Below are 27,077 nucleotides of genomic sequence, written 5' to 3'. Positions count from 1 at the left end.
TGAACTTGGAGGCTATGGCTAGCAATGGCTACGGCTACCTCGGCTCCGTGTACGCCACAGTCCCATGGACGATGTAGACGCCTCCCTGCATTCTCTGTTTGAACAAGAACCAAGTTGTTTCTGCTATGAATGTATTTATTGTACCAACATTTTGTGCCGTTTCTCCTCACAGCCCCTCCTTGTCTGCTCTGGCAGGAAAGAGGAGAAAGTAGCCCAGGTCACGAGACAGACTTACGTGCTAGGAGCGTGGGCAGTGAGCCTGGGTCTCCCAGTGTTACCCCTCCGCAGCCTCACTAAGCAGAGCTGCTCCTCTGGTCCGGTCACACCAGGCTTTGCAGGAACCCGACGTTCCTCTGCCTGTCAGGACCTCCGTGTGCTCCCAGTCTTCTCTCGCAATGTTACTTGTTCTGTTCTCTCATGTCAGAACATTCTTTCATCTTTAGATAATTACAGAGGAATTGCAATCAGTGCTGTATCCAAGAGTTAAAGGGAAGGCAAAGGTTTCTCTCTCGCCCCTTCCAGTTTTAACCCCTTTACTCTCCATGGTGCAGGTCTTACGGTTCTCAGCTGAAGAGACTCCAAGACTTTAAAGAGTCCGGTGTGCACCCCGAAGAGACATGAAGATCAGCCACCCTCAGCCTGTACCGCTCCTGTGAGCAGTGTGCCAAACCAACCTGTGAAAGCCTCCAGTGAGATAGTCCATTACCAGGCTAAGTATGATGTCCTAATCCTAGTTAGGGAAATGGGATATTTGCCAGAGCAAGGACAAGATAAGGAGCATTAATCCAATTTACAAGGAAACGCAGCATTAGGTTGCAACCTCTTCCCTGACCTTGGCAAGCACTTCTGAAATGGCTGCTCCCAAACGACAGCTCGTTAAATGGCAGGATCTGGCTCAGGGTCAGCATCTAAAACTGAAAAGGAAAAAACTACTAGAAGCAAAGCTCTCAAAACTTTGGTGACATTCAGACCAGCTGTGGAGTCAGGCATGACTGCTCTTATCCTTCCATCACCCTGACTGATGTAAGTGCCAGCAGATGGCTCTCGAGGTCTCCACGCATCTTTCCTGATTTCTGTACCTAAACAGAGTGCAATGAAACTTCTTGTATGCACATGGCACGCACACTTCCACTGTGTACCCCTTCCCCTCCCCACACTAGGTTACCATCTGTCCAGTCAATTTAGCAGAGAAGCCAGTCTGCTGGTGACTGTCACAAGTATGTTCTGTCCGTTGTTTTTTCTTTCCCACATTTTTATATTTGATACAGGAATCACGATACCCCCCAAAAAAGCCTTTGAGCTGATGACTTCTCTGGTGTCTAGATCTTGTGAACAGGGTTCTTCCAAACTCAGATTGGCTTCTGACATGCACAGTCCAGCTCTCCGCTTTCTTCTCACTTGTCCACTGTATAAGAGAGAAAAAAAAAAACCCCAACAACTTATCTATCCTGACATAAACAAGAAGTAACTCATCAAAGCAAGAGGAGAAGGCAAGGTATAAATTCCACATTCCTTTCTGTAGCATTCTATTAGCAGGACTACTCGACTCTCTCTGAAGTTGGTGGTTTTTCCTACAACTACTGAAAGCTAGCAGAGGAGCAGGTAACCCATTGGGTAATCCAGAGTAAGCAAAGACTGCTCTCTCTCCATTTAACAAGTACCCTGGAGAAACATCGCTGCCTACTGGTGCCGGACCCGCACGAACAATGTGTAGTGTGGTAGTTTTGGGTTAATGGTTGGACTGGATGGTCTTAAAGGTCTTTTCCAACCTAAATGATTCGATGATTCTATGATGTGTGCAGCTGGATGCGCGGCACCAGATGGCAGCATTTATTGCCTGGAGATCCTAGAGCAGCTGGGACTGGCAGCTTAGTGCTTGCCAGTTCATGCTGTTAAAGGCCCTAAAGGTTGGGCTGCAGCCCCTTCTTCCTCCTCTGCCTCGACGATCATGATACCACTTGGTCAGGGTAATAGCTAAGAGCAAAGCGACTGTGTATGTGCCACCTCTCCCCACTCCTTTCACATGCAAAAGATGCTTTCCTCGCTATGAGAAATGCTTGCTCTTCTTATTCGAAAATCACCTTTTGCCTGTTCCTTCCTGCCTGTTTTTCCCCTGGAAGGCCCTAGACCCTCAACAGGCTCCTAGTTATCATGAATACCAGTGAAGGATATTTAGCAGATTTAGCCCCTGCCAAGACCTTTTTTTTTTTCTGTTGCAGATTTCATTCAAATACCAGACATATCAGTAGGAGCAGGCTTTTACCTGAGACGGAAGAGCTTGCCTGGAATTTAAACACTGAGCTAGGAAAAAGCCTAAAAGCTATCAAAAGGTACCTAATCCTTCTCATGTCGAATGGCAACACGCAGGATGCCATGGCTGGGAGAGGTCCTTCTGGGCACAGTGGCTGGTTTCCCAGCTTCTTCACCTCCATTTCCTCTTCAAGGCTTGAATACATAGACCCAGGGTGGAGAACACAAACCAGCATCTGTCATAGAAAGTTTTTTGCATTGAAAAATATTCACAATCAGATGGCCACACTCTGGACTGGTTTTAGAGTTAATGACTGAGTTGAGGTTGTTACTGTCAATGGTTACTGCACACAAAGTCGAGTTACTGCAATCACAGGATTGTCAGGAACAGGAAGCCAACTCCTGATATATTCTTCCCAGCAAATGCACGCATCAGAGCAAGAACTATCCTTCTGGTGTCTGGCATGACTCTCTGCTGTCTCTGCCAGGCCATTTTCCCCAGGTGTGACATGTACCCAGATGCCAAGAAGGAATTCAGCCCCAATTCCAAATTCCAATTCCAAAGCTGTGTTCCCCATCTTCCTGAAAACCACAGTTTAGGTATTTCTTTTAGACATCAGATATGCCTCATTTCTTTGCCAGAAAGACCCACGATTTCCGCACACAGCACATCAGCTTCTATTTCATGGCCAAAGCCCAAGCGCCCCAATCTGCCAGAGCACAGATCCTGAGATCTCTAAGGGCTCTTGTGAGGCTGGGCTTCCCCAACACACAGAAGCCATTCCAGCCAGAGGAGCAGCTTGCCCTGATGGCCCTGGTCTTACAGCCACGGCCGTCGCTGTGGCATGGCCATACTCAACAGCAACACCCGCTCCAGCAACCACCAAAGGTTTTCACACCGTAGCAGAGGACAAGAAGGGTTTGTTTCTCCCACCTCTGCTAATTAAATAGCCATTGTAGGCAGCTAGCTGAAAGGAAGATTGACCGACATGGTTGCATCAGTCAAGCTACAAAAATAATTGTGTTGCCCAAGTCTCAGATGCTTCTGCGGCTCTGCTTTATCAGTGCTTCATTTTAAAACCAGCTCATGGTGATTACCCAAGCAGCAAATATCCAGCTGTAGCAGTTGCTCAGGAACTGTTTTTTGAAATACAAGGCACTGACTCCCTGTTTTTGTTTGTTGGGGTTCTTTGTTTTGTTTTTAAACTTCTTCCTGCTCTGCAACCCCATTTTCCATCCGACATCCCTGTTTCAAAATCAAGCTATGCTGATCCGCAGGGGCAGTCTCAGGACATTCAAAAACAGCTTTTCTGTTTCATTTTTGGGTTTTGTTAGAGCTTCCCACTAGGCCCCTATGAATAGAACATGTTTTCCCCCAAAACATGATGAATTTAAAATTACTCCCCTGCTGCCTTTCCAGTGTCGCTCATGTGCTCTGTGTCCTAGGGATGATCTGCCATCAGCCTCACTCCAAGCTAATGCTGTTTTGAAGCTGCGTGTTTTCGTACTTCCTCCCCAAAATCAATCATCTTCACAGTTGCAGGTTTGAAACCCTGTAACAGGGGAATATTACGGATGCTCAAAGGCCCACATGCTGCAAAGGGAGATTAATCTAGGCAGATATATGTGTCCACATGGAATCTGCCTCATTTAGATGGTATTGCATGTGGCTCTTTTTCCAAAAGCCCTGTGGTGCACATCAAGTGATCTAGGGCCAATGACTTCAGCACTCACATGAGGATTACTCATCTAATTAGGGGGTTTGCAGGCTCTGCCCCTGCGTTTCTGTGCACTGTTAATGTCATTGTACCGACTTCTGGAACATTTGTCATTTAGCGACTGGCTCTAGGGTTTGGTTTTCTTTGTATTTCCCCCCCCTCCTCGGTAGATTTGACCCCACAAGGTACGCAGCGGCATTAATCACACGAACGGAGCTGCTCTGCGCACAAATGCACTAAGTTTAGAGCCTAAATTTTGCCAAGAAGGACAAACGAGACCCTGCGAAGCGCGATTTAGCCAAGGAGGCAGAGAGGACTGGCCTGGTTTGCCGGTCAGCGGGACAGCGGTGCCACCCCCAGTTCTCCCTGCATCCCCGGGCCCTTCCACGCCCCAGGCCCTCGCCCAGCGCTTCCCTCACGCCAGGCCCGGCCCCCCCGGCAGCCGCCCCTTGCTGCCCCCCGCCGCCCCGGCAGGACGGGCCCCCCGCCCCCAAAGGCCGCTCAAGGCGCTGCTGCCAGCCCTGAGCCCCCCAGATGTGCTGCCAGCCCTCAGCCCCCAGATGTGCTGCCAGCCCTCAGCCCCCAGATGTGCTCCCCCCCCGACAGCTGCCCGGGCTCGTCTGATGCAACCACAACATCACCACGTGGCCACGCACAGCTGTTCCCGGCCGCCAGCCAATAGCAGCCCGCTCCCCTAACCCCGGAGGCGGGGCCGTCCCGCCCGCCCCCGGCGGATAGGTCGAGCCGAGAGTCCATCGGCGGCTTGGGCGGGCCCTCCGGCGGGGCGCGGGCCAATGGGAGGCGGCACCGCCCCTGGCCGCCGCCAGCGCCGCGGAGCGGGCCGGGCCGGCGCGGGGGAGGTGCCGCCGCCGCGGGGGCCGGAGCGGGCCGAGCCGCCGCGCCCGCTCCATGGAGGCCGCGGCCGAGGCTCCGGGGGGGGCCGCGGCGCTCAGCTGCTTCTCCTACAACCAGGACTGCACGTAAGCGGGGCGGGAGCCGCGGGGCGGGGGGCGACGGCAGCGCGGCGGCGGCGGCGGCCGGGCGGGGCTGGCCCGGCCTGGCCGCACGGCCCGGAGCGGGGCTGGTCCCACAGCCCCCCACGGGGCACGGCAGCTCGGAGCGGGGCTGGCCCCACAGCCCCCGCCGTGGGGCTGGCCCTGCAGGGGCGACCCCCGTGGGACCCCCCCGCCCCGGCTCCCTGGGGCTCTGGGCGAGGCGCCTCTCCCCACGGCCCGAACGGGGCTGGCCCTGCGGGATCCCCCGGCCCGCGAGGCCCTGCCCCTCTTTGGGGGCACCTGGCTCTCCGCAGAAATCCTCAAATGCCCCCAGTTAGGTCTCTGGGAATCCAAGGGAGGCAGCCAATTCAGAGCAATCCCCCCCTTTTTTTTTTTTTACCTCCCCAGCAGTTTGGGAAGCACTTTGGGATGGCCAGAGAAGTGATTTTTCTCTCGGGGCTTTGTCTGCTGACAGCCCCTCCATGCCAATGTCTGGCTGGCCTGTTCTGGGACCACTTTGTAGGTGGCAAAGTTGCCCAGGGCTCCGTGCCGAGAGCCCCGCGCAGGCTCCTGGTGAGCAGCCTGTGCTAAAGTACCCCCCCCCCACCGCCTCAAGACAACAGAGGGTTTCCTTGGAGCCTCTCACCCTTACACCGTTGCTAACCTGTGGTTTCCCTGCTTCAAAGCCGATGATTTAAGAGCCATTTCCAAGTGGGACAACAAACATCCTGAAGCAGCGAGCTGCACGCAGCATCTGGCAATTGTAGCCCAGAGCCAAGATCAGCCCAGATCGTGGGGTACAAGATAAGAATCATGGATACCAGTCTTGCACCTGGAAATAATAGCATTACCTTTGCCACGCTGCTTTGCGTTTACCCTGTCTAAACAAAGAGTGCTTTGATGGGTGGCCATGCACTGCTGGCGTGAACCTCCTGACCACCAGCATGAACGCTGTGCGTTGGTATTCTGGGCTGGCTGCTGATTTAAGACCTAGATGTTGCTGCTTACTATATCTGGAACTGAGCAGAGCCAGCGCTTGGCATGACTGCGCCTTGTGCTACGTGCCTGCGCCCGCTGCCATTAGCGGTGAGAGCAAAGCTTCCACAGCCCTCGCGAGTCAGTGTAGATGGATCAGCTCCTTGCTTAGGAAACAGCTCCCTTTTGTGTCCCAAAGGTCCCATCTGCAGCCTCCCAGGTAGAGATATGCCTGTTTGTGCCTCCAGCAGCCGCAGGACCATGTGAATGGATGATAGTTTGCTGTCTCAGGGATACTGTGAGCTGCCTTCTGTAGGCTGCAATAGCATCAGCTGGAAAGCAGGATTCTTGGGCTTGTTACCTTATACACTTTAGGTTGAGAGTGGAAACTGAAGTTGTGCCTTCACGGATCACTGTACCAGGAACTACCCACTTCCCCAACAGGCAGGGATTCTTGTCATCACCTGGAGGCCACAAGGTCTAAACTAGCAAGCTTTTGTCTTGTCTTTGCAGCTCCCTGGCAATTGGAACCACAACTGGATACAGGCTTTTCTCCTTAAGTTCTGTGGAGCAACTGGACCAGGTCCACGAAAGCAGTAAGTCCCCTGTTTTGCTGCGATGGAATATTGGCTGACAGACTTTACCTGTATTACTGCACTTCAGCCTGCCTTGAGGGGGTGATGCTGCTCACTGCCACTGCGCATACAGCATTCATTTCTGCTGTACCCGTATCAGAGGAGGAACAGTTCTGGTTATTGCCCTGTGCACCCCAGCCTTTACAGTGAGCTACAGCCTTGGAGAAGCTTCTGAACAGTCAGCAGTACTTTAACAAAGTTGAAGGAGCCCCACAAGTTTAGAGTCCAGCTTCTCTGTCACTGCTGTCAGTCTGACAGCGGCAGTTTGTCCTGCAAACCAGCATTCAGAGGTAGTTTACCACTAGCACATTTCAGGTACATGGACAGGAGCCTGCAGAATCCCATCACGGATGCTGGGTAACTCACAGGCTTTTAGGCCAGTGTGGTATTTACAAGCAAGATGTTTTTAACAGGTTTCCCATGTAAGAAGGTCATTCACAGCAGGCTTTCAGCTATTAGCTGTGCTCAGAGCAGCATGCAGTGCACTTAACAGCCCAAAACAAGTCAGGCTTCATAGAGCGTGTACTCTGGTCTGGTTCAGGCCGTGGCCAGAAGTATTTCAGCTGAGATGCACCAAAGATGTGCCTCACAGCTGGGAGATACTAGTCTCTCTCCACTGGCTATAGAGGGAGCCTCAGCAACCAGACATAGCTGCATCATCTGCAGAGTCCAGGCTCCTTTCCTCTTTACCCCACAGGGTAAGTCAGCTGCTATACAGCAGCAAGCCACAGACTTAATTTAAAATTATTTAGGAGTTTGGATTGCTCCCCAAGTCAGACCAAGGGCCAGAGAGAAACAGATCATAGAATGATAGAATGCTTTGGGTTGGAAGGGACCTTCAGAGGTCATCTAGCCCAACCCCCTGCAGTGAGCAGGGACAGCTTTTACCACTCCAGGTTGCTCAGAGCCCCATCCAACCTGGCCTTGAATGTTTCCAGGGATGGGGCCTCCACAACTCTCTGGGCAGCCTGTGCCAGTGCCTCACCAACCTCATTGTAAAAAATTTCTTCCTTATGTCCAGTCTAAATCTACCCTCCTTTAGTCTAAAACCATTACTCCTTGTCCTGTCACAACAGGCCTTGCTAGAAAGATTGTCCCCATCCTTCCTGTAGGCTCCCTTTAAGTACCGAAAGGCTGCAGTATGGTCTCCCCGCAGCCTTCTCTTCTCCAGGCTGAACAACCCCAACTCTCTCAGCCTGTCCTCACAGGAGAGGTGCTCCAGCCCTCAGATCATTTTTGTGGCCTTCTCTGAACCTGCTGGTGACACACTCAAAAGTGATGGGCTGAGACGAGCCATCCCCACACCTCCAATGCAGGACAGCCCAAGCACTGAGCACATTCAGGACACCAAGAGTCATGGTCCCTGATGATCAAGGTACAGGTCCAGGACCATTGTAACAGTACCCTCTCAACACAATAGGAGTCACACCCAACATGGTCTCTGCAAGACATACCACACCACTGTTCACCACAGCCATGCTAGAGCTCTCTAGAGACCATGACCCCGGTGACAGGGAAGGCTTAAACATGTCAGCCTTCCCTAAGGAGGCTGGGAAGAAATCAGTCACTATGCAGAACAAACAATGGGTTGCACACAGCCTGTTTCTTACCTCAGTAAGCCCTAGCTAGCTCCTTCCCTCCAGGAAAGTCCCTGACCAAGCTGGCTGAGCTCCTCCTTTTTATATCCCCTTCCTAAGGATTAGCTTCAGCTGGAGGGCCCTGCCCAGGAGAGGCACAACAGCACTGTCAAAGTGGGCTGGCTTAAATTCTGCCTTCAGGGGAAGGCAGAATAAGGTTCATTAATCCCTTCCTGCTCTGACGTAAATGCTTTGTGCCAGGTATGAGAAGTTTTTAAGAAAAGCAGATGTTGAATACCTTCCCTCCTGAGTTGAGTCTCACTGGCCGCTGCAAACAAACCAACCATAAGCCAAACTAAAGACTCTGTCTTGCTTTCCTTCTGTGCCCAGATGAAATCCCAGATGTTTACATCGTGGAGCGTCTGTTCTCCAGCAGCCTTGTGGTTGTGGTCAGTCATGCCAAGCCACAGCAAATGAATGTCTACCACTTCAAGAAAGGGACAGAGATCTGCAACTATAGCTATTCCAGTAACATACTGTCCATCCGGCTGAATCGTCAGGTAAGAGGCTGGGGAAAGGGGTTAGCCAGAGTTGTCCCACTCTGGCTCTTCGCTGGTGTTGACTTTCCAGCTGGGACACCGCTGGCAGCCTGGGTAGGTTTGCACAGAGACTGAAGTGGCACTGGAGAGGTAGGTACCTGTCCTCTTCTGTCAGCTCCACTTCGGGCTCGGTGACATCTGACGGAGGAGCAGGATGGCTGTGGATATCATCTGCCGCAACTGTTTGCTTCAGTAAAATGAAGCTAACTCCTTGTTTTCGTGGCAGAAGACTAACAAAGACTTTGTTGTTTGCCTTCTTGCCTATTCAGCATGCAGCTCTGCCAAAAAAACACCTTTTCATCTTCCTCCCTCCCTTAGAGTCCACATCCTGACTTCAGGCCCACCTCTGCCATCTTGGTTGCAATTGAGACCTTCAAAGTTGGTAACAAAACCCAGGAGTAACTTGAACTCCATGGATGAGGCGAAAGGCTGCTTCTCAAGTACTGCTAGCAGCCTTGTTTTAAAGGTATAGAAAACATTTGGGCCACTTAGAAGAAGGCTTTTAGAGTGTTATTCTCTGAACTGACACAGCCTCCTGCAGCCCTGAGCCCTTTTGGATGATTTTAAGTCACCTTTTCTTTCTGTCCATAATTATTTTCCAAGTATATGCCATAAGAAGCAGAAGACATTTTACAAGGAAGAAATAAGCAGTCTTTGTAATTGTATATAATCAGCCTCTCCTCAGTTAGCAACACTGAGTCCTGCAGCAAGGCTATCCCATAAGAAAACTCTGGGTTGAGTTTCCAGTAAAGCTGTGTTTGACCAGAAGTTCCTGTACTAGAATTAAATCTGTCCTAAATTGGTTTTTTTCACTTGCACTTACAACGGAGCTGGCAAAATAAGGACTTCCTTTGAATTGCAGATAGGTGTATATGTATAAAAATAAACCGGGAGGTTCTGCTTAGCAGTTCTAGATTAGTGTGAGAATAAAATAAGTTCAGGCTTTTCCCCATGTGCTGCTCTGGAGATTGCCTGAAGATGATGCATAGGCCCAGCTTTGCATCCGTGTTCCTTGGCTGCTTTATGAGCTTGGGTTCAAATCCCAGGCTGAGCTCATCCGGATAAACCTGGAGAGATTTGAAGATGCTACAGATACTTGGGTAGATAGAAGAGAAATCACTGTTTCAATCTACATTCAAGATTAAGCTGGCTCTGCATGTGCTGTGACATTTGAGCCTTTTGCCTGGGCTTCTGTATGAAAAATATACCTTGTTAAAAGTCCATAGAAAGCCAAATCCCATACAAGGCGTTAGCAGAGGAAAATGGTGGCAAATAAAATGGGAACAGGTCTCAAACAGATGGTGCATGTTTCAGTTTGATCTCTCTGTGAAAAAGTCCTCGTCCCTTGGCTGCTGTTGATTCATGGGAATTCTTTGTTCCCGGCTCCATTATAACTGTCAAGTGTGTTAAGGTAGATTGCGATTTGTTTCAAAGTGGGGAATAAGGCCGTGCTGTGGGACTGGTGAGAAGCTCTCCTGCAACCTCCCTGGCTGTGTCCATACCCAGCACATTTAAGTCCTCAACACACAACTCAGTTATCTAACCTGATTTGTGTCAAACTGAAGTACTAAAGAAAACCACTGGTGAGCAGTAACATTTCATATAAGACGCAGTGCCTTGAACCCTGTGTAGCCATCACAACACCAGGCACCTTTTCTGAGGCGCCGTCTGTGTGCACAGTGAAGATAAAACCCGTTCCTCATCTCGGCAGGGTTTGCACTGACGTTAGCGTGGGCTGCAGGGCTGCGTGGAGGGCAGGAGGCAGAGAACCAGCCCTCTCCATCTCGTGGTGAGCTTGTCCAGGCTTCCTTTGCCTGTTTACCTCCCACCCCCGTCACTTTCCTGGATTTTGTCCCTGTCAGTGCCAGCATCTCTTGCTGCAGCTCTGGCTGTTGCTTTGCCATCATCTGGAAACCTCCCTTCACCTGTACATCAATAGCAGTGCGTTTTGCAGTTCTGGGAAAGCACACGGTGGCTTTGCCGAAATCAGCTGTATAAATATTACTCTGACGGTCTCCGCTAGCAAGTTGATGGCTGTTATTGTAGAAAAGGCAAAGTCTTCCTGGAAATGCAAAATGGCTCTGACACAGCCCCAGATGCTGTGGTTAGCAGGAATAGAAGTGGGAAAGAGTTTGATCCGAGAGCAATGGTGGAGCAAGGCAAAGATTTTCTAATGTGGGTGTTTCAAGTTAGTGACTAAGCTCCACATTTAGATGCTAAATAAGTGGCCTCATTTCTAAAGAGGTGGAGGCTTCCTGTACATGGATTCGGGTGCTCCAAATTCAGGAGCCTGGATGGAGTCTGGCCTTACATTTTTATTGGGAGGTTTTCAGCACTTCTGGACACTTGGCACTAACGTAGGTGGAGCTGTGCGCTCGCTGGACTTAGAAAGCACAACCCTTCAGCCAGATCCAAAGCCTGGTCCCAAAAAAAGCCTCTGTGCAAAATGCCTCCACGGTAACATGTAGAGATCTGGACCAAGCTGAAACACAAAGCTGAGTGGTCACAGAGGTGGTGGCCCAGTGCTAAGGTTACAGTGTTAGGCTTCCTTTTTGCTTTCTGCCTTTCCTCCCCATCGCTTGGCAGCTCCTCTCGTAGCGGCTGCCTCTTGGCTGGCTGGGTAGGTGTTCCTGACGAGTTCAGCAGAAGAGGTTCAAGCACATTAACTTGGAAATACCCTACACATCTGCCAAGATGGTGTCAGTGTGACCGTCCCTGAACAAATGTTTCCCAGCCCAGTTTTTACGCAGTTCTGCAGGGCACATAAAGCAGAGTCTTGCCTGCAGGTGCCAAATGGGAAAAGAAACATTAATTTGCTGAACAGATGCATTAGGTTTAGCAGCAGCGGGAGGCCCATCACCTAAATGTTCACTCCCAAATCAGAAAAACATCAGGGCAAGGGGTGCGTAGTCCCGTCTGTAGGCATACTGACAAGCAGGATTGGCAGCCTCTCTGCTGCCTGGCCTTTATGATCAAAAAGTAATTTGCTATGAAAAGAACTGCAAAGAAAAGTTGGGGTAGGAAAGGGTGGCAATCGAGGCCCCATGGCTAGAGTATAACCCTGATGTGCCTTCCTGTCCCTGGGGACGTGGAAGATCAGCTCTTAGAGTAGCAGAGAAGTAGTCATGATGTTTTAGCTGCTTTCTAAAGCAAGACCAGATGCAGGCAACTCTTAAAAGCAGAGTCATACAAAATCAAAGGTTGTCCAGTGAGCGGGGATGGAGAAGCAGAAGAGATCATGCTTCTGTTACGTTTCTGTGCGTGAGAAATTCCTGTTGAGTTTTTCTAACAGTGAAGATTTGGGTGTGTGAAATGTGGGAGCAGCAGACAGAGGCACCGTGCCCATGGTGGTGAGGTTCTGTGCACGTCCCTTGTGTCCTTGCAGAGGCTGGTTGTTTGCCTGGAGGAGTCAATTTACATCCATAACATTAAGGACATGAAGCTTTTGAAGACTATCCTGGATACGCCTCCAAATACAACAGGTAGGCACGGAAAAACTGTGTGAAAGGGAGAGAACAGCTCTGCAGGAGCTTTGTAGAGCCACAATACTCATGTTAGAATTTAAACCAGCCTGTGGTTTGTGTATCTTCATCAGCATGGGGGAGCTAGAAATGCTTGGAGGCAGTCAGTTGGGCTTGGGAGAGGAGCAACCCTGCTCGGTCCTGAGCAAAACCCTGCTCTGACCTGAGCAAATGCATCAAAGGAGAGCAGAAATGGTCAGCGTGGTTTGACTTCACCTCCCAGGTTCAGTCCCTTCCTGTCCTTGCGCAGGATGTCCGTGCAGCTCACAGCTTCCCGCACTGCGCCTTTATTCTCATTCGCAAGTGGAAAGCTGTAAGGCAGGCCAGGACCGCAAGCTTCCCTCCACATATAAGATGACTTGAAATTCTCCCTCCGGGGCTCCCTGCCCTTCCTTCACCGTGCCCTGCGTCAGAGTCCCGCGGCGTTTTTGCTCTCCGGACAAAGGAGCCCTGCATCCCCACACTGCCGGCGTGAGTCAGCTCTGCAGCGTCACGCTGTGCTGCAGAGCTCGGCACTCCCTGCAGACCTGTGGTTAACCCAGGTTCTCTCTCGGCCGTGGACATGCACAGCTCCACTAAGGTAGAAAGCTCCTGTGATTATTTATGGGCTTGGGGTCAGCTCCCAAAGTGATTAGCGCTGTGACGATCACCCCGGGCAGAAAACACAGCCAGGCACAGCGCTAATTCCCTGCCAGGGAGTTCCCAGGAGCCCGGGCTGCCACCAATATTATTCCATATACACGGCAAACCCAAGGGGCAGGGCAGGTGGCTGCAGAACAGATCCTCTCTGTGCAGCATAGGGTGAATCCGGCTTTCCTGCTCATGGGAGAGGAGCTATTTTTAGCCGCGGATAGGGAAACTTGGCCAAGCGCCTGCGGCAGCGCTGCCATGCGTTGCTGTGATATCCCGGTCGGTCACAGGCTGCAGCGTCGTTTCATGGGTGGTTGACGGGGAAGTTGCTGATGTGCTCATGCCTGGCTTCTGGGCTTTCAAGGGACGCTCTTCTGGCGGCTCCCCTGACCTACTTCAGGTCTCAACAGATGGCCTCTCTATGTGGATTAAACATACTAAATACTGCAAACATAATTAAAGTTTAAAACCTTCCCGAGAAAGCCCAGCAGCGGCAGGAAGGGCAGGGATACCCAGGCCTGAAGCTGTTCTGCAGTGGGGCAACAGCAATCAGTGCCCGCCGGGCCAGGACTAGGCTGCTGCAGATCACAGGATTTAGAATCATAGAATCGTTTAGGTTGGAAAAGACCTTTAAGATCATCCAGTCCAACCATTTCATACAGGCTTAATTTTTTCAAACCCTTTTACTGCAGCAGCTGTCACTGAAATGAGCCGAGTGACAAGCGCTGTGCCATGCGTGCTCCCTTTGTCCCCGGCCCATCTGCTTTGGTCCCAATCCTGACCCCGAGGACGGCGTGTCCAGGAGGCCGAGGCAGTCTAGCCTCACTGCTCTTTGGACAACCCTTTTTGGAGCGGGGATCTGTGCCGGGGGGGTGTAGGAGCACACGGCAAGCGTGCCACCCCCGGCAAAGCATGAGCCCTGGGCACGGTACCACCAGCACAGTGAGGTCCAGAATTTGCTGCACACCCACCGGCCAGTCGCAGTGAGATCTCTGGCCATTCCTGGCCAGGACCTGGCTCCCAGTCCAGCCTCCTCCACGCAGGAGAAGAAAATGCTGACGGTGGCTGAGCCTGTTGTTTTTGATGTGTGCTCAAGCATGTTGTTTTTCACGTGGCTCACATCAGGGGCAGGATTTGCACCGAGGAGATCACAGTGCTTGTGGTGATACGCGTGCCACGAGGGCACATCTTGGGGATGACTGCGGCTTTGGAAACCACCTCACATGGCTCCCCCCCCCAAGCCCCAGATGTGCCTGGACCTGCTGGCCTGGGGGCAAGGCCAGGCTTCTTGGACACGGTGGCTTTTTTCCATGCTGCTCAAGGAAGCCACCTGCCATGTGGCATTCCCAGAGGTGCCATCCTGAGCAGTACCAGCCTGCCTCCTCCCTCCTGAGCCTGCCACTGCGTGCACCGACCCTCAGTCAGGGCTGCGGGGCTGCCGAGAGCAGAGGAGCATCTTCAAAGGCTGCCCGTGTCCCTTGTGATCCTTGTTCTTTGTGCATCCCTGAGGTCAGCCCAGTACACTCGCATCTGTGTTTTCCCCTGGCCTGGTTTCCCGTCTGCCTCTCCCGGCCAGGCGCGGAGCAGAGGGAGCTGGTGACTCACCCCAGCCGCTCAGAGCTTGCTTTGTTTAGCTTGAGCCTTCTCTAGATCCTCCACTTCAAGAAAGGGCTGCGCTGATCCCCCCGTGCTGCCTGGGCTGGGGGAAGACCATTCTGAAAAGACACCCTTGCTCACCACGAGCGAAGTCTCTGCGTTACCGGTGCCTTCCTCCTATCCCTCCCTCTTTGGGTGCCTTTTAAGTGCCTGCGCTTTGCTGCTGCTGCGCCTCTTCTTCCCGGTGCGCGCCGTCCCTGGCATGATGTAAATGCCTCTGATTGATAGGGAGTGGATCCCTGGGGCCCCTGGCTGATCCTGCAGCTCCTGGCTCCGCTGCGGTCTCTTTGTTTAGTTATAAACAATGACCTAAAACGAGAGCCTCAGCTGATCCTTCCCTGCTGCTGGGCCTGGGCCAGGGCCGCGTCCTGACACGACGGGTTGCACGGCATGTGTGTGCGTGTCTGTGCGTATACGTGCACGCATGCGGGCGTCCGGTTTGGGGAGTACGGCAGCATCCCCAGCAGCCTTTAACCCCGCAGCTTCCTCTGCACGTGGGACTAAGTGGGATCCCCCAGTGGGGGCCAGGAAGCTCTGGTCGTGCCGAAGCCTTGAGTCGAATTTGGGAGGACTGTGAGCACGCGGACGTGGTGCAGGAAGCAAGTGAGACCCGTTTCTGTGACAGGATTCACTGGGATGAGTCCTCAGCCAGTGGCAGAAATGCGAGGCAGGAAGAAATGCTCTTTTCCGAGGTCACCTGGGGGACGGGCAGATGGATGTACCCACACTCACATCCATCCATCCCTGTCTCATCCTGTAATTCCTGCTCACTTTGAAAGGGGTGTCTGGGAACCTTTATGGTCACGTTGGCATAAAACCAGATGGCTATTACGCGGAAGAATTCCCCCTGTGGTTAAAATTTAGCTAGCTTCAAGTTCCTCGTCAGCCGGAAACTCCCTGCACAACTGTGGCATTTTCTTTGTCTTTCTCCACTTCCCTTTTCCGTTCAGAGAAAAAGGAAAACAGCACAGCCCAGCCCCACAGCCGCTGCCTGGCCGTGCCAGCCTTCATGTGCCAGGCTTCACACCGGGGCTGCGTCCGCGCTGCGCTGCTCATCCGAGCTGCTGAGCTGGCACCTACACCCTGCGCACATCTGGAGGTGCCCAGATGTGCCTGGACAGGAGTCCTGTTAGCCCTGAGACCGAGATGTCCCTCGCTGTGTTTCGTGCACCTATTCTTGCCTTCTCAAAGGAGACAATTAAGGGGGAGAAGCCAAGAGTGTGCCCAAAAGCAGGACTTGGGCTCCTTCTGAGCAGGGTTTGGGGGAGGACGGTGGCCGGGAGAAGGGAGCCGTGCTGTCCCGTAACGGCAGGTCTCCCCACGGCCGAGGTGTTGCCAGCGTGCAGCCGGCGTGCGCCCGGTGCCGGACACTGCCCCAAAATGAGACAGAGCCTGAACCCCCTGCGGTGTCCGTGGCCACGTTTCTGTTTTCCGTCCTCCACCAGCAAACAACCTCAGCCGCGTCCTTCTTGCCAGGTCTGTGCGCTCTCTCAATCAACCACGCCAACTCCTACTTGGCTTATCCCGGCAGTGCGACCAGCGGAGAGATCGCGCTTTACGACGGAAATACTTTGGTAAGTGCAAAGCTCGCCTGTTTGGATACCGACAGGGACTGAAAACAAACAGAACCACAGCAAAGCCAACAGGGCCTTTGGGAAGGATGAATAAATACAATCCTCCGAGCTAGACTGCAAGGGAATTGCCCGGGGCAGGCACGTTCCCCATCCCCCTTGCTTGGATGCCGTGCGAAGCAGTCGGCCCCTTGAGATAGGGACTTCCACCTCCCAGGGTGGGATATTAAGGGAAATGTGACCCATTACCCGAGGGCCAATGCCAGGCTGACCCAGGGGTTCCTACAGGGGCTTCAGCAGCATATCCCATGGGATTGATGTGACCAGGGTGGCTCAGGGAGAGTTGGAGCTGCTCCAGGTGCAGCACAGGACCTGTAGCAGCTGCTTTGCCACGCCACGGGCTGGAAGGGATGCCGGACCTGAAGTCACGGAGAGAATGAGGTGTCCAAAGCCCCCCTCAGGAAACCTGTCCCTGGCTGGAAGCAGGGTCATGATTATCCGCTGTTTATGCCAGGGCTTTGGATTACATAAGGCTGTCGCTCTGTACGTGCAGCGGGAGCTAAGGATCTGCAGCAGGGGAGGAGCAGAGCACAAGGGGAAAACATGCTGCTGCTGTGAGAGGTACCAGCGGGGGCCTGGGCTCCCTGCAGGCATCACGGTGGTGTCACTGCAGCAGGATTTGCTGTACAGCCAAGCAAATTGCAGCGAGGCCAGCTCTGCCTCTGCACAAAGAAATGCCAGGCTTCAGAGGCGGCGCAGTCGTGATCCCACGTCCTGGAGAGGTGCGGAGCTGAGGACCTCTGCCCCTGAAATGAGCTTTCTGTAATCACGGTGGCCATAGTAGGTGGGGAGTGAGCTCAAAGCAGGGCATAGCTAAGAAATGCTGAGGATGTTGAAGGAATACCCTAAGTGCGATACGATCCCGTGACTCCGTATCGGCAGGCCTGGATAGGGTGCGAGGCAGGGAATGCCCTGCCCTTAACGCAGTCTGAGGAGCAACGTGTCTCAGCACTCACGTTACCTTCTGCCCTACAGAAAACAGCCTGCAGGATTCCTGCCCATGACGGACCTCTGGCCGCTCTCGCCTTCAACTCCACCGGCTCGAAGCTGGCAAGCGCTTCCGAAAAAGTGAGTGAGCGCCGCTGGCAGCACCCTCCCTGCTGCCCGTGCTCTCTGCCTGCAGCTGGCAGGGGGGTCCCAGCCAGCTGGGCTGCCTGGGGCATGGAGAGCAGGACCTCTGTCTGAGCTGCCCACTCTTAAACACAGCCAACAGAGGAGGGGCACTAAAAGGACTCCGACTTGTAAGAGGCCAGTGTATCAGGTTCAGATTCACCCCAGCTGATAGACAGGAGTGGCCTTTGCACGTCCTGAGTTTCCTGGGTGTGTCAGAGAAAGGGCTCGCGCTCTGCCCTGCTCCTGTGTGATCTTTCCGTTTGCATTTTTTGCAGGGCACAGTTATTCGTGTATTTTCCATTCCTGGTGGGCAAAAGCTCTATGAATTCCGTCGAGGGATGAAAAGGTCAGTTCATTCTTCTGTCGCTGACAACTACACAGAGGGTTCCCGGAGCAGAAATGTAAACACAGGGACAGAGCAACGTCAGATCCTGGTGGCTTTGGCATCTTTTGCAGAAAGAAAACAAGAGCGAGCGTATCAGATAGAAATGCCATTGTGCCGGACAGCCATGCTGCGCCCAGCTGCCTCCGGCAAGTTTAGTGATTCAATTCAGTGTGTCACAGAACAGGGCGATTGCAGAGAACAGAGGTAGATTCTGTCCATTTACTCTGTCCTTTCTTGTTTCTTCCTTGAAATAATGAAGTCCCCAAAGTTATCGGCCCAACTCTTGTCCTCTCAAAGTAGGTGTTTGGAAGCTACCAAGTCATTTGCCCAGAGCCCAAGTCTCGATGGCGGGGATGGGCTGTTGCTGCCCTTCTGCAGGCTCCCTCAAATGTTTTCAGTAGATCTTTTCCTGACTTCTCCCTCTTCCCCATCCCTGACTTGCCTGTGATTTTACACCCACTTCTGCAAGGACAAAAACTGCCATGACTGAGACACCCTGGCCCTCCTGAGCCTGTGCAGGAGGAGATGCCGCATGTGTCCGGCTACCCAGTGCTTTGGATATCCTCCCTGGCCTTTGCAGTACCAGAAGCTTTAGCTGCTGTAGCGAGGCCGGCACAGATATTCACTCCACGGACAGTTCTGTGAGCAAGGGCATTTCCACCTCTCTGGCTGTTTGTCACTACCTTGAGGCTACCCCCAGCTCTGCTGAGCGAAGGGATTAGGGAAACGCTCGGCAGGCAGCCCGCAGGCTCGGCAGCAGCCAGGCGGGGTGCTCCTCGCTGTGTGTGGGTCTCCTTCCTCCCCATCCCCTGTGAGCAAAACTGAGCAGTTCCCCTTGAATGGTATGCCATGAAGTGACCGGTCCTGCCTTTGCTTGGCCCTAGGTATGTGAACATCAGCTCTCTGGTGTTCAGCATGGATTCCCAGTTCCTCTGTGCTTCCAGCAACACGGAGACCGTGCACATCTTTAAACTGGAGCATCTCACTGACAGGTGACGGGGTTAGCCTGGGTTAAGCTGCCCTGCCCCGGGGGTGTCTCTGCTTCAAAGGTCTGCCTTTATACAGCTGGCCTCCATTTCCTCACCGCGTACTCTCCGTGAGCAATACCAGCTGCAGACTGTCTCTTCGGCTTTGTGTCCTGAGGGACTCGCTCCTTGGAAAAGCTACAAACTGCATCCCTGCTGTCAGCCTTGCCAGGCCTGCTCTGGGTTTATTAGCTGCCACTGTCCCCTGCCTCCTTCCCGTGTACCCGGCTAGGCTGGTGCACGACGTGTGCAGGTGCTCCAAAGAAAGCCTTCGCGTATCAGCAATCATAGAATCATGATATTGTTTAGGTTGGAAAAGCCCTTTACGATTATCCAGTCCAACCATTAACCTAACACTACCAAGTCCACCACTAAACCAATTAAGGGGAGAGTTAATTTCATGATCGTTTTGTCTGTTCCTGACCTGTTTCGTCACGCTGAGTGCGGTAGCCCCACTAATGCTGCTTTGTGACCCCCTCAGCCGGCCAGAAGAGCCTCCAACCTGGAGCGGTTACATGGGAAAGATGTTCCAGGCTGCTACCAACTACCTCCCTGCTCAGGTATCAGGCATGATGAACCAGGATCGAGCCTTTGCCACTGTCCGCCTGAACGTCTCCGGACAAAGGAACATCTGCGCCCTCTCCACGTAGGTATCGACATCTGCATCCCCTCTGCCACGCCAGCCTGTGAGCAGACACGGCTATCTCTGCAGAACACCACCACCGCGGCCCCTTATCTCGCACCCACGCCTGCAGAGCACGCAGCGCGGGTGCGTGCCATATCTGGCTGCAAGCGCAGATGCGTTTGGACTCATGATACTTTCCTCGTTAGGATTCAGAAGCTGCCTCGTCTGTTGGTGACTACGTCAGATGGACATCTCTATATCTATAACTTGGACCCGCAAGATGGAGGAGAGTGTGTCTTAATTAAGAAACACAGGTAACTATACCTCCAGATGCACCTGATACAGAGGCTGATCTTTTAAAAAATTAAGGGAAATTTCACCTGAAAGCACAAAATGGAGCTGTAGGAGCAAGAACGTTAGAACTGACTTTGTGATTTTAGCTGCCTGATCCAACAGACGTGGGTGGGAACCAGGTCAGGAGGCAGGAACGTGGGGCTTCTTGCAGAAGAAACATCTCAGATCCCTAAGCAGTTGTGGGACATCTCGGCTTAGACAGCAGAGATGGGCAGGCTGTGCCTTAGGAGGTGCCTCCAGCAGCAAGCGCTGACCACCACGGTGGCAGGAGAGCAGAGCACCTTCCCCAGGAGTGAGTGGGTGCTGGAGAGCTGACTTTGGGGGTAGGACGGTGTGGAGCGACGCTGGGAGCTTCCGTAAACAAAAACCCGCACGGATGCACGCCTGCAGGCATGCGGTGCCAAAGCAGAGTGTTCCGTGCTGCTGTTCGGTTTGTAGGCGAATTTGATTAAGCACGTAACCCCACACGCACATCTGCTTGGCTCCAGATGTGAAGCCTTTGGGGTGGGGTGCGATGTAACATGTGCTCTAAGCCGGGAGGTGGCTGACAGCCAGGAAAATGCCAGCAGTTTTTTGAAAAGCCACAAAACAACGGCACTTCAAAGCTGCGCTGTCCAGCGTGCTCCGGCCGCCCCGCCGCCTTCAGACACCGCTGACGCCCGCCTGCTCCCATCCCAAAGTGGCCGTCCGGAGCTGGCGGGCCAGCTTTGTATGTGGGTTCCTCTTAGCATCAGAGGACTGAAAAGGGCCCTTGGGTCATGAGTTACGTTACATCATACCATCATACTATATCTCTGCTCAAACTCCGTCCTAAACTAGCCAGCGCTGCTTTTCCCATCTAGTCCGCTCCTGTTGGAAGCCCTTTGGAGCCCCCTCTGTGATTAGAAACACTGTTTGCCTTTGTAACCTAAAGCTTTTGTGGTCAATCTGTTCCCTTCTATTCTCATGCCAGCATTGTCCTCTAGCCGAAGTAGTGCTTTCCCTATCTTCTGCTTCCCCCCCACTTTGCTTGTAGAGCACAATGCTCTCCTCGTCTGCAGCGCTGCTAGGGCTGCGGGCAGAGCCTGTACGCAGTGATGCGGATGGGTGATGGGCTTCAAGGAGATGTGGATGCACGAGCTTGTCTTAGCCGGTGCTGGGGGAGGAAATGCTTGGGATCAAAACTAACTCGTCTCCCTTCTCTTGCTCCTGTACAATTAGTCTGCTTGGCTCAGGAAAGACGGAGGAGAACAAAGAAAACGACCTTCGGCCTCCATTACCTCAATCTTATGCAGCAACTGTAGCCAGACAAAGTACAGTGCCTTCAACCTCGACCATGCCAGGTAAGCATCGCATCTGTCCTTCCTCAGGCAGAAGCAAGAAAGCTACCTGGGGCAAAGGGGAAAGTCTCCCACTTTCCAAGGGTTCAACGAAACACCACGTGTGCGCAAAGCAGACTGGGGCAGCAGGACTCTCTGGAGCTCACTTGGTTCATTCCCTGCCCCAAAACCAGGCCAGGCGTTTTCTGCTCTGCTTCCCGGGCCCCCTTCCCAGCGCTTCTCCTCCTTGTGCAGAGCTGTACCACAAACGGGCTCACCAGCAGAGCAGTAACCACATCCGAGCTTCACGGTTTGTCAGACAGCAGCTGCTGCCAGGCTGGTTTCCAGGAGTTGAAACTGTGGGTGTAGAAGTCAGATCTCACTATTTTTGTGGCAAAATCGCTACGGATTCTCCCGAATCTGTTACACCTTGCCCTAACGAAGCTAGCACTGAATTGTTGCAGGAGAAGACTGGCTGACTATTATATTCCCGAGTCTAAAGGTCCACATATAGGTGTGGATCTTATTCCGAAATTGGTGCTTACATTCATGGTGGGAGCAGGAAAGCTTCTGCCGCAGGAACTAGCTATGTAGTCCATTCCCTCATCTGTAGTGCCAACGGAGATGCCTGTCTCCTCCGCAGTCCCCCAGAGCTCTGCCAAACAGCCAGAGAAAGCAGCTCTGTGCTAGAAAGGTGATAAAATAGTGTCTCCACTGTTTGTTTCCAGCCTCCTTCCATCCATTTATCTGGAACATTTTGTATTTCTACTTGGACAGGTTATTCGGAGGACGGTGGTGCCCTGCGAGGAGAGGTTATCCCAGAGCATGAGTTTGCAACTGGACCAGTGTGTCTTGATGACGAGAATGAGTTTCCTCCTGTGAGCATTCGGGACCCCTAAAACTGCAATTCAGCCCTCATGCTAAGAAGAAAGTATTAACCTCTTGCAGAAGAGATACCGTTGCCCCCACCTTGTCCCAGCAAACTGTGAAGCCTAAAATAACTCATTAAGTTATAGGGACAGTGCCAGGAAAAGTACACCCCCCGCTAAATGGCAGCTAGGGATGGGGCAAAGGTGATCAAACCTAATAATCAGAGACGGATCTGAACAAACTAGTTGAATGAAGTGCAGACGCAGAATGACGTTCAGATCCAGATCTGACCTTTGTGCCTTGCGCAGATTTCTGATACTACCAGGAGTAGCTTTAATTTGAACAATGCCATCATTTAGAAATAAAAACTTAATACTCCCTGGTGCATTTACAGTCAGTTGTATTCGTTTATGGAATGCAACCGGGACATACCTGAACCTCACCAGTCTCTTCATTTCCAAGCTAACTGAAAAGCAAACTCCTTTTCCAAGTACAAAGATGAAAGGCGTAACAGAGTTTTAAACCGTCTTATGATTTTTATATGGCACTTTCTCAGTTACCGTGGGAAGAAGATACTGGCTTTTTAAAACCTAACTTAAGCCTGGCAGTGTCTCTCCGGCTCCTTTTCCTGTTACACACGCATTTATTATGTTAAGTATCTAACCCCTCAGTGGGCAGATGTTGGTACCGTGCTATGATCTCGGTGTAATCAGCGGTGTCTTCGTAATAGTAATGCGTTAATACGGCAGAATATTGTAACAGATTTCCAGTTGTAGACTTGGCAGACTTTTCAATCCCTTGCTCCGTTTTTACGTATCCTGCTGTTGGAGTTTTGCCTGAAAAGGAGGAAGTAAAAACTTTATTGGGATACCAGGATTTATTCCATATGCTGAGGCTGACCTCTGTGAGGCACTTTCCTATTCACTGATGCAAAGTTTTATTTAGATAAAAGGCGACTAGCTCATGACTCCCTTTGAAACAACACTGCTTAAATCCAACTCAAGTTGATTCTCTTTTGTTAGCTGTAACATAACCTGCTGCAAACTGAGAACAAGAGTTTTCTAGTTGTCCTACTCCATTACCCAAGAAGGATATTTAACATGTCCCTCCTCTGGTCAAAGTCGCGTGGCCACGGAGAAACTGGTGGCCCAGGCAGCTGGAAGGAGGAGCAGGGCCAGCGAGAAATCCTTTGCTTCCTTCTGATGAACCTGCTCTTGAATACATGGTTTGGGGACAAGGAAATGCCAGCAAGCAGGAATCACGCTGGTCCTGAAAGAGCCTTCCCGCTGGGACTCTGCCGTATAAAAGCAGCCCCGAACCCCTGCTGTATAACAGCAGGTGCTTTATTAAATGAACTTTGATCTGTCAAAATCCTGTGCCGTAGTTAACCTGACAGAGCAACTTAACACGCGTAATGTTAGGGAGGAGGTGGTGTGGGAGTTAAGGCGCTTTCCAGAAATACTCCTTGATACGGTGGCTTAGCAGTTGGAGCTTCCAGCTGAAGTCTCTGCAGCTAGGACTTTGGTTTTGCCCCGCTGTTGCTGACGGTAATGTGTTTTGCATCTGGTCTACCAGCTAGCGCGGTGCTGGCTCCCGCTGCGTGAGTGCATAAGGAGAGTTGGTCGGGATGTTTTGATGCTCTGAATTTCACTGAACTTCGCTGTTTTCTCAGCACTGAGATGCTCGGTCTCAATGACACGTTCAAGGGGGGTTTCAGGCATCGGTCACTTCTGTGCGGAGAAGGAGGGAGAGAAAACCTGACCTTATCCAACAAAAATGTTTTGACAGTATTCTGCTTTGCGGAAACATGGGAAGGGTTTTGTTTGTTTTCCAGTGTGCAACAAAAAGACATTTAAAAACCTCAAAACTTGTGACAAAATGGAATATTCACCCACAGCCCACGCCACGAGTATGGCTTTGAACTTGGACATACTTTTGGAGAAACAGCAGTGCTCAGACCCAGCAGTTTCTCTCCATTTTGAATCATCTTGCCTTCCCCGACCTCAAGCAAGACTTCAGAGGCTCAGCTGTTAAAAGCGAGGAAAAGCAGCTTCAGTCTACCGTAAAACCTGTTGCTGATTGTCAAAAACTGCCTCTTCATTAAACAGAAGGAGGGACAGATCAGAGAAGAGATGAGAAGCCCAAGGAGGGCTCATAGAAAGTGGCCTCAACGAGAGCGAATGTGGACGTTGCTACTGATGGTGCCAGGACTGCTGAAGGATCCCGCGGCAAGAGGTTAAACAAGTTCAATTACGTCTCTTGCTTGCAGTGATGGGGTGGATTAAGCGCTTTCGGGTCCGCTGTTGATCTTACGGAGAAAGGACTCGGGCGTTACTGAGATGGACGGCAGGCTAAAGCCTCAGCTGGGGTGAAGGTGCCGTGCTGGAGACGTGCGGGGAGGAGGCTGCGTTGCCCTTGCTCTGCGTGGTCAGGCGGCTTTGCGGGATGGGAAGAGCAAACCCAGCTCTGGCTGCAGATGGTTGCGGCGATTACGGCTGTTTTCTGGTTACCTGCCCGAGCTGTGGGTTTATCAGTGTCAGTGAGGTTTCCAGTGGTGTCGGGAGCTGTCTGTGTGTGCTTCGGGCCAGGCAGGGCACTGCTCGGCCAGCTCCGCTTTCGGCAGCTGCCGTAGTGGCTCTCCCCACCAAGACATGGTCAGAACAGTTTTTGGGTAGTGCTGTGAGCTTTGACAAAAGAAATTCTACAGGATTCAGCAAGCAAGGTGGCCTATGTGGGCCCAGGGAATGCACACCGGGGGATCTCTCTTAAAACTTCTGAGATTAGTAGGAAAGGTGATTTCTTCCAGCAGATCGCTCGGTGCTTTTCCAGGCATACATGATCCATCCTGCATTTAGCTGCATGCTGAAGCTTTTCAGCTTCAGGACCAGAGCTGATGTGAAGGCTTTATCGGGAGAGCCATTTCATTAAGTCAGGCTAGGCTGCGTACAGCAGTCAGCTCTTCAAAGCCAGCTTCCCCTCACTGATACAGTCTTAAAAAACACCTCTCACATCGATTTCGGGCTACCTCCGAAACTGCTTGGGCAGCCTGCCTGTGCTGCCAAAGGACGCTGCCGCCCATGCGTGCCCGTGGCTCCTGCCTGCAGCGTTCGTTACGGGGTGCGCAGGGCGGAATAAAAACTCCCCCCCCGGCAGCGAGCAGCAGCCGGCTCCTCGCTGCAGCCCCCACTCCTGCCAGCTCCCTGGCAGGACAGGCAGGAGCACGAGCTCCGGCAGCCCGGGCACCCCGGCCGCCCTCGACAGCACGACGTCCTCACCCTGGCAGCGCTGCTGGCTGCAGGGGGGGAGAAATCAGTGCCCCAGCGTGGGGTCCGCACACATCCCCGCTGCCCCAATCCATGGATCTTCATACAAGCAGCCAGGTTGCAGATGCATCTTCGGTTCCGTGAGACCGATATTCGCCCAAGTTCCTCCTCGCTGTGTGCTGGACGGTGTTTCACTCATTCTGTTGCGTGGATATGCGACACTAATGATTTTAAGTGATTTTTTTTTTTTTTTTTTTTAACAGTTGGCTGTGAGCAGAGGCAAGGCAATAGATTTTGCTGTGGAGGTCTCCTAATGATTGTGTTTCACAGGGGATGAGCAAGTTTGGCAGAACCTGACTGGCCTCTTCTTCCTCACGGCAGCTCCTGCCTCAGTAGCTCAGACAGGCATTTTGGGCAGCTGGAGCTTGCAGGATTGAGCCCAGCTTATCACTACATTATCTGAGGGAAACGTGCGATCCAGTGCCCAATGCTTGTGCCTCAAAACTGGGCAAGCGAGGGTCCCGAAGCCCATGGAGAGACAGATCCCGGGAGGAGGAGCTGGTACAGCCCCTCCTGCAGCTGGGGCTGTGGGGATCGCATCCGTCCCGCTGGGAGATGCAGCTCGAGCCTGGCAGGGCTGGAGCTGATAAAGGGAGACCTGTGCCGTGGCTCGTGGCCGTAGAGGCACCCGCCTCGGGTGCTGCAGCAGCCCCGCAGCTCTGCCCGAGCCTCGTCCAGAAGTGGGTGCACATCTTAGCCCAGGGTCTCCAGCCTCGTCCCGTGGCGTGAGGAGCTGACGTGAAGTGGCTCAGGACCCCCACTGCTGCCTGTTCTTCTTATGCGCCTGCTTCACTCTTTCACTCAAAAGGTTTTGCAGATACTTAGGCCAAGCTTCCCCTCACCTAATCCAGTTGAGAACGTAGGTATTTAGCTCTGGGCTCCGTCTGGAGACCCTGGAGAGACACGGAGATGCACGGCACGCACCCTTGCCCTCCCGCCGTGCCAGGAGCTGAACTTTTTAGGAGGACTTAGCCAGGCAAACGGACCTCACCCCCAGTAACCGAACGCCTGCAAGCGTGGCTGTGCTCAGCCCAATGCCAGCAAGACACACTTATCACCCAGCCAGATGGTTCCTGTTCCCAGGACCGTAAATTTGGGGAGGGGGAGACTAAATAAATAAACCGCTCACGAATCTGCCTTTGAATGGAAAGTAAAACACTGCAGGACATCCCTCCCCCTTCTCCTCCCATGTGCGTAAAACCAACTTGAAACACACCCTGTTGCTGGGAAAAGTAAGGCCATTCTGTTTTGATTTTGGTAGATAATCTTGTGCCGTGGAGGTCAGCCGGGCAAAACGAAGAGGTCATGATGAGAAGCAAACATCCGTGCTTAGGACAGCTGCTGGGAAGTGCTTTGGAAAAGCCAGGAATTTCGAAGAACAGATTTGTGAATCCCCAAGACGAGGAAGAAAAAAAAAAAAAAATCCAAGGTGGGCCACTGCTTTTTCCTACGGTATGTTTAAGTGAATACCTGGCCCCACTAGCCCCTTGTTTGAATGTGTGTCTGGGTGGGGTGTCAATGTACTGTATGCACATCGCTATATTTAACAAACTATATGTTAGAACCACAATGTAAATGCTAATTTAATCCGATTTGTATGTAACCAGAATTTTATATACCCGTTTGTCCCTTTTCTAATTTATGCTGGTTTTTGTGTATAAATGTACTTATAGGAAGATATATTAAACTTATGTCTTTGTACAGTATATACATACTATTTTACCCAGGCAAAGTATTTTTGCAGTGATATTAGAGAAGATGCCATTTGCTATGTTTAAAGACAGAATAAAGTCACAGTTTGTCCCTGGCAGCTCGCTGCCCGTGCTCCTGCTGTTCTTTGTGGGGCCCTAAAGATGTCAGTCTTGATTAAGTTTTATGAGTGGATGAGTGGAAGGGT

The 27,077-nt window shown here is 52.3% G+C and overlaps 1 protein-coding gene across 3 annotated transcripts; it reads left to right on the top strand.

Annotated features, from left to right (window-relative positions):
- The first annotated feature begins 4,877 nt into the window (after positions 1 to 4,877).
- WIPI1 (WD repeat domain, phosphoinositide interacting 1) lies at positions 4,878 to 27,077 on the top strand. Of its 3 annotated transcripts, none has more exons than XM_075719751.1 (13): positions 4,878 to 4,948; positions 6,452 to 6,534; positions 8,541 to 8,710; positions 12,135 to 12,231; positions 16,033 to 16,130; positions 17,163 to 17,255; positions 17,576 to 17,646; positions 18,570 to 18,677; positions 19,192 to 19,356; positions 19,542 to 19,649; positions 20,890 to 21,011; positions 21,765 to 21,865; positions 26,442 to 27,077. In XM_075719751.1, the coding sequence occupies exons 1-13, from the start codon at positions 4,878 to 4,880 to the stop codon at positions 26,487 to 26,489; spliced, it is 1,335 nt and encodes a 444-aa protein (XP_075575866.1). In that variant the 3' UTR covers positions 26,490 to 27,077. The 3 variants fall into 3 exon arrangements, 1 of the variants encoding a protein (XP_075575866.1); XR_012831537.1 differs by lacking the exons at positions 4,878 to 4,948; positions 6,452 to 6,534 and adding exons at positions 9,068 to 9,215; positions 23,692 to 24,092 and having other exon boundaries at positions 8,675 to 8,710; positions 26,442 to 26,480; XR_012831536.1 differs by lacking the exons at positions 4,878 to 4,948; positions 6,452 to 6,534 and adding an exon at positions 23,692 to 24,092 and having other exon boundaries at positions 8,584 to 8,710; positions 26,442 to 26,480.

Source organism: Pelecanus crispus, chromosome 12 (genome assembly GCF_030463565.1).
Source record: "Pelecanus crispus isolate bPelCri1 chromosome 12, bPelCri1.pri, whole genome shotgun sequence".
Taxonomy (NCBI): domain Eukaryota; kingdom Metazoa; phylum Chordata; class Aves; order Pelecaniformes; family Pelecanidae; genus Pelecanus; species Pelecanus crispus.
This window is presented reverse-complemented; position numbering and strand designations above follow the sequence as displayed.